The sequence below is a fragment of the Maylandia zebra genome, linkage group LG3, assembly GCF_041146795.1.
Source record: "Maylandia zebra isolate NMK-2024a linkage group LG3, Mzebra_GT3a, whole genome shotgun sequence".
Lineage (NCBI taxonomy): Eukaryota > Metazoa > Chordata > Actinopteri > Cichliformes > Cichlidae > Maylandia > Maylandia zebra.
Window position 1 is genome coordinate 3,957,838 of NC_135169.1, and position 9,565 is coordinate 3,967,402.

The following is a 9,565-nucleotide window of genomic DNA, read 5'->3' on the forward strand; positions in this document are numbered from 1 at the left end:
AAAGCCAATAATAAAGGCTAGCTTTTTTTTTAACATACACCTTCACACCATTTTGTGTGTGCTTGGGTCCTCATTCTCATCATGAGGTCATCTGAGAAAAATGGCATATATCACAACTGATCAGAAAATTTCATGCCTGTATTAGAAACATGTTGGCCCTATTTAGCAGGGAAGACAAGCAGGAAATAAGTCAGAGTGCCTGTTAGTGGTGTGATCACTGTGTGTTTCCTGATGTGCAGCAATACTGTTAAACCAGATGGGCATAACTACTCAAGCAGCTTTACTTGCTCACTGAAAACTGCAGAAACAGAGGTGAGTCTTGCTGGTTGATCATCCTTAAATTGTTTGAACTTCTACATATTTCATGCTTAGCTTAAAAGATCACTGTTAGTGACTACTGACACCCGGAATAGAAATACTCTACACAGCTGCATCAGCATTACAAGTGGCCTCTGCCAATGTGCAAAATCTAAGATCTAATAAACTAATATCTAATATTTGGTATTTTGTGAGGAAATCACTTTCCTCTTCTTGGCATGCTTTCTGATGATCATAAATATTTGGATACAACTTTTGTTTACACTTCTGGGTGAAACACAAATGAAATGCCAGTATGAAACTTTGTCCAACATATGTGACTACTTAACACCTACTTGCTCCGATTCCGTATGTGAAAGTATCATCTGTATAGACACGCTTTATATATCATCACACAGACTGTGCAGCAATCCCATGTTACAAGCTCTTGATAAGAAGAACATGTTGTAGACCTGGACATATGCAGACAGGATTATAACCAGTTATATGTTGTTATACATGATACCTTGTAATGCTCAGAGTAAAGAATTGTCTTGGTCCATGTTGAAATGATTGTTACGATTAGACTCGTGAGAGGAAGTGATTCATTTTTGCTTCCATAAATATAAACTGTACATGAAAGATGACATCACTAATGATTTCTATACTTGCATGTTAAGCTCTCAACTTTGCTTTTAATGCTGCAAGACTGTAGGGTGCATCATATAGAAAGCAAACTGAGACAACTGTTGTGAACTGAATTTAGTCAAACTGTCAGCAAACTCCCCCAGAAAGCTCCATGTATTAAAATTACTGTCTTAAAAAGAGATGCAGTAGAGTTCAAAAGAATATTTAAAATTAGTTTGACTTTCTCTCAGTGAATCGCTACCTTATCATGTTGGAGGGGTTTGTGTGTCCCAGGGATCCCAGGGGCTATGTTGTCTGGGGGCTTTTGCCCCCTGGTAGGGTCTCCCATGGCAAATTGGTCCTATGTGAGGGACCAGACAAAGAGCGATTCAGAAGACCCTTATGAAGAGAACATCGAGGGAACAGTTTACCCTGCCCGGGATAGGGTTACCGGGGCCCCGCCCTAGAGCCAGACCCGGGGAGGGTGCCCGAGGGCGAGCGTCTGATGGCCGGGCCTTAGGACAGCCCGAAGAGGAGACATGGGCCCATCCTCCCGCGTGGGTAACGACAGCGAGACCTGGAGGGGCGTGATTGAACGGCCTCCCTGACCCGAACCCGAGCGGTGTTTTGTTATTGGACTTCTTTGCAAATCACAGTTTGGCCATAACGAGCACCTTGTTCGAACATAAGAGTGTCCATAAGTGGCACGTGGCACCAGGACTCTCCTAAGCCGCAAGTCAATGATCGATTTTGTAATCGTATCACCAGACCTGCGACCATATGTTCTGGACACTCGGGTAAAGAGAGGGGCTGAGCTGTCAACTGATCACCACCTGGTGGTGAGTTGGATCAGGTGGCGTGGGAGGACACTGGACGGACACTCGGGTAAAGAGAGGGGCTGAGCTGTCAACTGATCACCACCTGGTGGTGAGTTGGATCAGGTGGCGTGGGAGGACGCTGGACGGGTCCCGGTGCACCTAAACACGTAGTGAGGGTGTGATGGGAAGTTCTAGCAGAGACCCCAGTCCGCGAGATCTTCAACGCACACCTCCGGCAGAGCTTCAACAGCATTCCGAGGGAGACTGGGGACATTGAGTCCGAATGGACCATGTTCAGCGTCTCCATTGCCGAAGCTGTTGCATTGCGCTCCGGCCGCAAGGTGGTTGGTGCCTGCCGTGGTGGTAATCCCCGAACCAAATGGTGGACACCAGAGGTGAAGGGAGCCACCAGGCTGAAGAAGGAGTCCTATCGGGCTTGGTTAGCCTGTGGGACTCCGGAGGCAGCCGACAGGTATTAAGAGGCCAAGCGGAATGAGGCTCGGGCAGTGGCTGAAGCAAAAACTCGGATGTGGGAGGAGTTCGGAGAGGCCATGGAAAACGACTTTCGGACTGCCTCGAAGAGATTCTGGCAAATCATCAGGCGTCTCAGGAGGGGATAGCCGTGCTCTACCTGCACTGTGTATAGTGCTGGCGGAGCGCTGCTGACGTCGACTGAGAAAATTGTCAAGTGGTGGAAGGAATACTTCAAGGACCTCCTTAATCCCACTGACACGTCTTCCGAGGAGGAAGCAGAGTCTGGGGATGAGGGGAAAGACCCGCCAATTTCCGGGGGCGAGGTCACTGAGGCAGTTAAACAACTCCTTGGTGGCAGAGCCCCTAGTGTTGATGAGGTCTGCTCCGAGTTCCTGAAGGCCCTGGACATTGTAGGGTTGTCCTGGTTGACACGCCTCTACAATGTTGCGTGGAGATCAGGGGCAGTACCCCTGGACTGGCAGACCGGGGTGGTGGTCCCCATCTTTAAGAAGGGAGACCGGAGGGTGTGTTCCAAGTACAGGGGGATCACACTCCTCAGCCAAAAGTCTATGCCAGGGTGGTGGAAAGGAGAGTTCGTCCGCTAGTCGAACCTCGGATACAGGAGGAACAATGCGGTTTTCGTCCTGGTCGCGGAACACTGGACCAGCTCTTTATCCTCTCGAGGTTACTTGAGGGTGCATGGGAGTTTGCCCAACCAGTCTACATGTGTTTTGTGGACTTGGAGAAGGCATCCGACCATGTCCTTCGAGGTGTCCTGTGGGAGGTGTTGCGGGAGAATGTGGTGTCTGGCCCATTGCTATGGGCCATTCAATCCCTATACAACCGTTGCAAGAGCTTAGTTTGCATAAGTCGGACTCGTTCCCGGTGGGTGATGGGCTCCGCCAGGGCTGCCCTTTGTCTCCGGTTCTGTTCATAATTTTTATGGACAGGATTTCTAGGTGCAGCCAAGTGGCGGAGGGCTTTCATTTAGGTGGCCTCAGAATCTCATCTCTGCTTTTTGTGGATGATGTGATTCTGTTGGCTTCATCGGGTGAGGGCCTCCAGCTCGCACTGGAACGCTTTGCAGCCGAGTGTGAAGCAGCGGGAATGAGGTCAGAAACTCCAAATCTGAGGCCATGGTTCTTAGCCGGAAATGGGTGGAGTGCCCACTCCGGGTCGGGGATGAGTTCCTGCCCCAAGTGGATGAGTTCAAGTATCTCGGGGTCTTGTTCGCGAGTGATGGGAGAAGGGAGCCGGAGATCGACAGACGGGTTGGTGCTGCAGCTGCAGTGATGCGAACGCTGCACTCATCCGTCATGGTGAAGAGGGAGCTGAGTGTAAAAGCGAAGCCCTCAATTTACCGGTCGATCTACATCCCTACCCTCACCTATGGCCACGAGCTGTGGGTAGTGACCGAAAGAACGAGATCGCGGATACAAGCGGCAGAAATGACCTTCCTCCGAAGGATGGCCGGCCTCTCCCTTAGAGATAGGGTGAGAAGTTCTCAGAGTAGAGCCGCTGCTCTTCCACATCGAAAGGAGTCAGCTGAGGTGGTTCGGGCATCTGACAAGGATGCCTCCTGGGCGCCTCCTGGGTGAGGTGTTCTGGGCATGTCCCACCGGGAGGAGGCCCTGGAGCAGACCCAGGACACGCTGGAGAGATTATATCTCTCGGCTGGCCTGGGAAAGCCTTGGTGTTTCCCCGGATAAGCTGGAGGAGGTGGCTGGGGAGAGGGAGATCTGGGCCTCTCTGCTTAGGCTGCTCCCCCCGCGACCCGGCCGGATAAAGCGGATAAAGATGGATGGATGGATAGTTTGACTTTGTTTTGTTTAACAATAAAATTAGACTATGATGGTAAAGCCATTCAAAGAGAGAATAAAGTGGATTTTTTTTTCAGCTGAAGAAGCATGGCTGACTCAACAAATGGGACTTCATCTTTCAACCAGACCTGTGATCCAGTTGTCCCATCACTGAACCCTTTCTTTGTACTGGTCTACAGTCTGGTGTTTCTGGTAAGTTTCCAATCTTCAGTGCTGTGTTAGAAATTGCTTTAAGTTTCTCAAAGCACTGTATGTACCAAGGTTCTCATCTCCTCACCCTCTCTCTGTCTCTTCAGGTAGGTTTACTCCACAATGGCTTCATCCTAAAGTTTTACATTGGTCAAGCTCAGCAGCAGGAGTCAAACAGTTTGATGGTCTACCTGAAGAACCTGACAGCTGCTGACTTCCTGCTCTGCCTCTCTCTGCCACTGCGCATCGCCCACTATGGTAGCAAGTCATTCATCATTCAAAAGGTCTACTGCAGCTTTGGAGCTTCTGCCTTCTACATGAACATGTATGCCAGCATCATATTCATGTGTTATATCGCTGCCAACAGGTGAGGAACCTTTACATATTTCCCACTACAGTTCATGACAGTGTTAATGGCTAAAACCCCTGCATTGCTGGTCAAGGTGTAGACATATCATTTTATATTTCCCACTCGGTCCTCAGCTTCCCCCACTCTCTCCGACAGACTTTTTATGTCCTCCTTTATCTTATCGAGTTTGCCGCCCAGTTCCTGCTGTAGCGTGTTGTCTTCTCTCAGCCTTTCGTTATCTTGTTTCATTTCTGATTTCGAGGACTCGATAGCTTTTAATAGCTCTCCAGCCGAGTCGCTAATTATACTGTTGGGGCTCGTGCAAGCTTGTCCTGTTGCATTGTTAGTATTAGTTTTTGCGGCTTTGTCCTGTCCCCTTGGCATTTTGGCCTCCGTTTGCCTTATTCCTCACCAACTACGTTCGCCTTACTCAGTTGAGTTGTCTGTTAACGAGTTTTCAGTGTTTTCTATTCCTGATTGTAAGGAGCAGCCACCAAACACGTCCACTCACTGCACCATGACACCTAAAAACAGTGTAGACATATCATTTTAACTTGATAATGACCTTTGCGAATGTGGTACCACTGTGACTGCTTCGTGAAGTTATCTACTGTCTCCTTTGTCTTCTCTCTTCAGGTATCTTAAAATCGTCCATCCTTCAGGAACTCATGTCCTGCAGTCAGTGCAAACTGCGCACATCATCTCCATGGTCACTTGGGTTTGTCTCCTGGCTCCATCAGTTACTTATAGCATCCTCTTTTTCATCACCCAGAAACCCCTGACTTTTACCCCAAGCCGATGTTGGCCCCTCTTCAGTGCATCAATCAGCCTATTCTTCAAAATCCTCCACACCATCTGTGCCATCATCTTCCTCTTGGTCTTCATATCCCTGGTCTTCTTCTACCACGGCATCTCCCGCAGGGTGTTGCAGGCACAGCAGAGGCAGCTGGCCTCCTCCAATGCTGAGAAGCTGGTGAAGTCTCGCAGGAACATGTTGGTGCTGGTCAGCATCTTCTGTGTTTGTTTTGTGCCCTATAATCTGGTTCGTCTTCCTGTCACTTTTCTGTGGACCAGTTGCTCTGCGGGTCCAGTATTGTTCTACTTGGAGGAGGTGGCCACCATGATGTCAGTTTTCAACATCTGTCTGGACCCTCTTGTTTACTTTTTCCTCTGTAAGTCTTTTTGGGATCAGATGAGCCAGAGCATTGCATCAGTGGGGACCAACATCTAACAAGCAACCAAGAATAGCAAGAGCAGGAGCAAGAGAGCAAGTGGACATTGTTATAGCAAAAAGTTAAATCAATGAGCTTTAAGGAAAAGTTTGACATTTTAGTTCAGTGAAACCAGTGTCATGTATCCCAAGTCCTCATGAACCACAGGAGTTTGTACTGAGCTCAGAGATCAATAGAAGGCTGATCTCAGCACAAACCCACTCCCACACAAACAACATCAGTCTTCATGTGTCAGCTTTTTTCTATTCAGTCTTTAGGGTGTTCTCATATCCTGCTGATGTAACACAAAATCAAAAACCATTTTTTGTCCTCATGGGACAGTTAATATCTGTATAAAACTCTTTAACTTCACTTTATCAGTTACATAGACAGGGCAACAGTAGCACATTAGAGTATCTATTTATATGTATGTATGATGCACACGTATAACCACAGCAGCTATTTCCTGCTCCTGCTACAGCAAGATTTCTCATCACAGAGCTAATAATAAAGTGTATATAGTGTTACAAAGTGTGTGTCTGTTTGGTACCTTGTGTTTTAATATCTGTTGTTATTTATGAACAGGAAAGATGATCACAGAGCTGTAGGAACCTGGTGACACTTACAAACATTTAGTTTTTTTAAATAATGCTTCATGGGGCATCTGTGCTGTATTATCTCAGCCAGGGTTTTATTCACACTCTACTGAGTAAAAGAGAAAAGAAGAAGAGAAATGGCTTGATGTTTTGTGTTAGGAGAACGTGGTTAGATGAGTTTAAGTGAAGAATTGGACAATAAATAGAATAAATAATAAAGATGTAAAATATATAAATAAAAAAGAATCAAGTCATATATGTCAGTAGCTGCCTGGTTAAGATAAGATGAGAGATAAGATAAGATGACCTTTATTAGTCCCACAGGTGGGAAATTTGTTTTGTTACAGCAAAAGTGCAAAGTTATGTAGCAGAAATTAGAAAACACTGGAATGCAATAAAATACAATAGAATAAAATAAAATACTATATACAACAGAATAAAATAGAATAATATATACAATAGAATAAAATAGAAATACAAATACTACATACAACTGAGTAAGAAAATACAAAAATACAACTTCGTCAGAAGATGAATTGTACAAGAATTGCACATATAGCAGTCTTATTTCACGTGTGAGGGTTTGATCAGCTGCAAAAGTCTTTGTTGTGGAGTCTGACAGCAGTGGGTAGACCTGCAAAATCTCTCTGTCCCACAACGTGGGTGCTGCAGTCTCGCACTGAAGGAGCTGCTCAGTGCTGTCAGAGTCTGCTGCATGGGGTGGGAGATGTTATCCAACAGGGATGACATCTTAGCCACCATTCTCCTGTCACTCACCACCTCCACTGGGTTCAGAGGGCATCCTAGAACAGAGCTGGCCCTTCTGATCAGCCTGTTCAGTCTCTTCTTGTCCCCAGCAGAGATGCTGCCGCCCAGGCAGACCACACCATAGAAGATGGCTGAGGCCACCACAGAGTCATAGAAGGTCTTCAGGAGTGGGCCCTCCACTCCAAACGACCTGAGTCTCCACAGCAGGTACAGCCTGCTCTGCCCTTTCCTGTAGAGGGCGTCTGAGTTATGAGTCCAGTCCAGTTTGTTGTTCAGATGAACACCAAGGTACCTGTAGCTGTCCACAGCCTCAATGTCCATACCTTGGATGTTCAGTGGTTGCAGTGGAGGATGTTCAATTCAATTCAATTCAATTCAATTTTATTTATATAGCGCCAAATCACAACAAAAGTCGCCTCAAGGCGCTTCATAGATACAGAGAAAAACCCAACAATCATATGACCCCCTATGAGCAAGCACTTTGGCGACAGTGGGAAGGAAAAACTCCCTTTTAACAGGAAGAAACCTCCGGCAGAACCAGGCTCAGGGAGGGGCGGCCATCTGCTGCGACTGGTTGGGGTGAGAGAAGGAAGACAGGATAAAGACATGCTGTGGAAGAGAGACAGAGGTTAATAACAGATTTGATTCAATGCAGAGAGGTCTATTAACACATAGTGAGTGAGAAAGGTGACTGGAAAGGAAAAACTCAATGCATCATGGGAATCCCCCGGCAGCCTACATCTATTGCAGCATAACTAAGGGAGGATTCAGGGTCACCTGGTCCAGCCCTAACTATATGCTTTAGAAAAAAGGAAAGTTTTAAGCCTAATCTTAAAAGTAGAGATAGTGTCTGTCTCCTGAATCCAAACTGGAAGCTGGTTCCACAGAAGAGGGGCCTGAAAACTGAAGGCTCTCCCTCCCATTCTACTTTTAAATACTCTAGGAACAACAAGTAGGCCTGCAGAGCGAGAGCGGAGCGCTCTAATAGGGTGATATGGTACTACAAGGTCATTAAGATAAGATGGGGCCTGATTATTTAAGACCTTGTATGTGAGGAGCAGGATTTTGAATTCAATTCTGGATTTAACAGGAAGCCAATGAAGGGAAGCCAAAACAGGAGAAATATGCTCTCTCTTTCTAGTCCCTGTCAGGACTCTTGCTGCAGCATTTTGGATTAGCTGAAGGCTTTTCAGTGAGTTTTTTGGACATCCTGATAATAATGAATTACAGTAGTCCAGCCTGGAAGTAATAAATGCATGAACTAGTTTTTCAGCGTCACTCTGAGACAGGATATTTCTAATTTTAGAGATGTTGCGCAAATGGAAGAAAGCAGTCTTACATATTTGTTTAATATGTGCGTTGAAGGACATGTCCTGGTCAAAAATGACTCCAAGGTTCCTCACCGCGTTACTGGAGGCCAAGGTAATGCCATCCAGAGTAAGAATCTGATTAGATACCATATTTCTAAGATTTTCAGGGCCGAGTACAATAACCTCAGTTTTATCTGAATTAAGAAGCAGAAAGTTAGCGGCCATCCAGGTCTTTATGTCTTTAAGACATTCCTGCAGTTTAACTAATTGGTGTGTGTTATCTGGCTTCATGGACAGATAGAGCTGGGTGTCATCTGCATAGCAGTGAAAATGTATGCTATGTCTTCTAATGATACTGCCTAAGGGAAGCATGTATAATGTAAACAGAATTGGTCCTAGCACTGAACCCTGTGGAACTCCATAATTAACCTCAGTGTGTGAAGAGGACTCTCCATTTACATGCACGAATTGGAGTCTATTGGATAGATATGATACAAACCACTGCAGCGCAGTACTTGTAATACCTACAGCATGTTCTAATCGCTCTAATAGGATATTATGATCAACAGTATCGAACGCTGCACTGAGGTCTAGCAGGACAAGCACAGAGATGAGTCCACTGTCAGAGGCCATAAGAAGATCATTTGTAACCTTCACTAAAGCTGTTTCTGTGCTGTGCTGAGCTCTGAAACCTGACTGAAACTCTTCAAATAAACCATTCCTCTGCAGATGATCTGTTAGCTGTTTGACAACTACTCTTTCAAGGATTTTTGATATGAAAGGAAGGCTGGAGATTGGCCTATAATTAGCTAAGACTGCTGGGTCTAGAGATGGCTTTTTGAGTAAAGGTTTAACTACAGCCAGCTTGAAGGCCTGTGGTACATAGCCGATTATTAGAGATAGGTTGATCATATTTAAGATTGAAGAATTAATTAATGGCAGGACTTCTTTGAGCAGTTTTGTAGGAATGGGGTCTAAAAGACACGTTGATGGTTTGGAGGAAGTAATTATTGAAGTTAACTCAGAAAGATCAATTGGAGAAAAAGAGTCTAACTTAATATCAATGGTACTAAGAGTAACTGTAGATAATATTACATCTGTAATGT

General features: G+C 45.7%; 1 protein-coding gene across 1 annotated transcript; it reads left to right on the plus strand.

Annotated features, from left to right (window-relative positions):
* Positions 1–4,123: 4,123 nt before the first annotated feature.
* LOC143414207 (P2Y purinoceptor 14-like) lies at positions 4,124–5,805 on the plus strand. The gene is made up of 3 exons (XM_076878074.1): positions 4,124–4,228; positions 4,333–4,592; positions 5,211–5,805. The coding sequence occupies exons 1-3, from the start codon at positions 4,124–4,126 to the stop codon at positions 5,803–5,805; spliced, it is 960 nt and encodes a 319-aa protein (XP_076734189.1).
* The last annotated feature ends 3,760 nt before the right edge of the window (positions 5,806–9,565 follow it).

Excerpts from the sequence above, each read along its gene's own strand:
- LOC143414207 (XM_076878074.1), top strand. The coding sequence starts at position 4,124 with ATGGCTGACTCAACAAATGGGACTTCATCTTTCAACCAGACCTGTGAT. Across the intron at positions 4,229-4,332 it reads TCTACAGTCTGGTGTTTCTG|GTAGGTTTACTCCACAATGG; the intron begins GTAAGTTTCCAA and ends CTGTCTCTTCAG. Across the intron at positions 4,593-5,210 it reads TGTTATATCGCTGCCAACAG|GTATCTTAAAATCGTCCATC; the intron begins GTGAGGAACCTT and ends TTCTCTCTTCAG.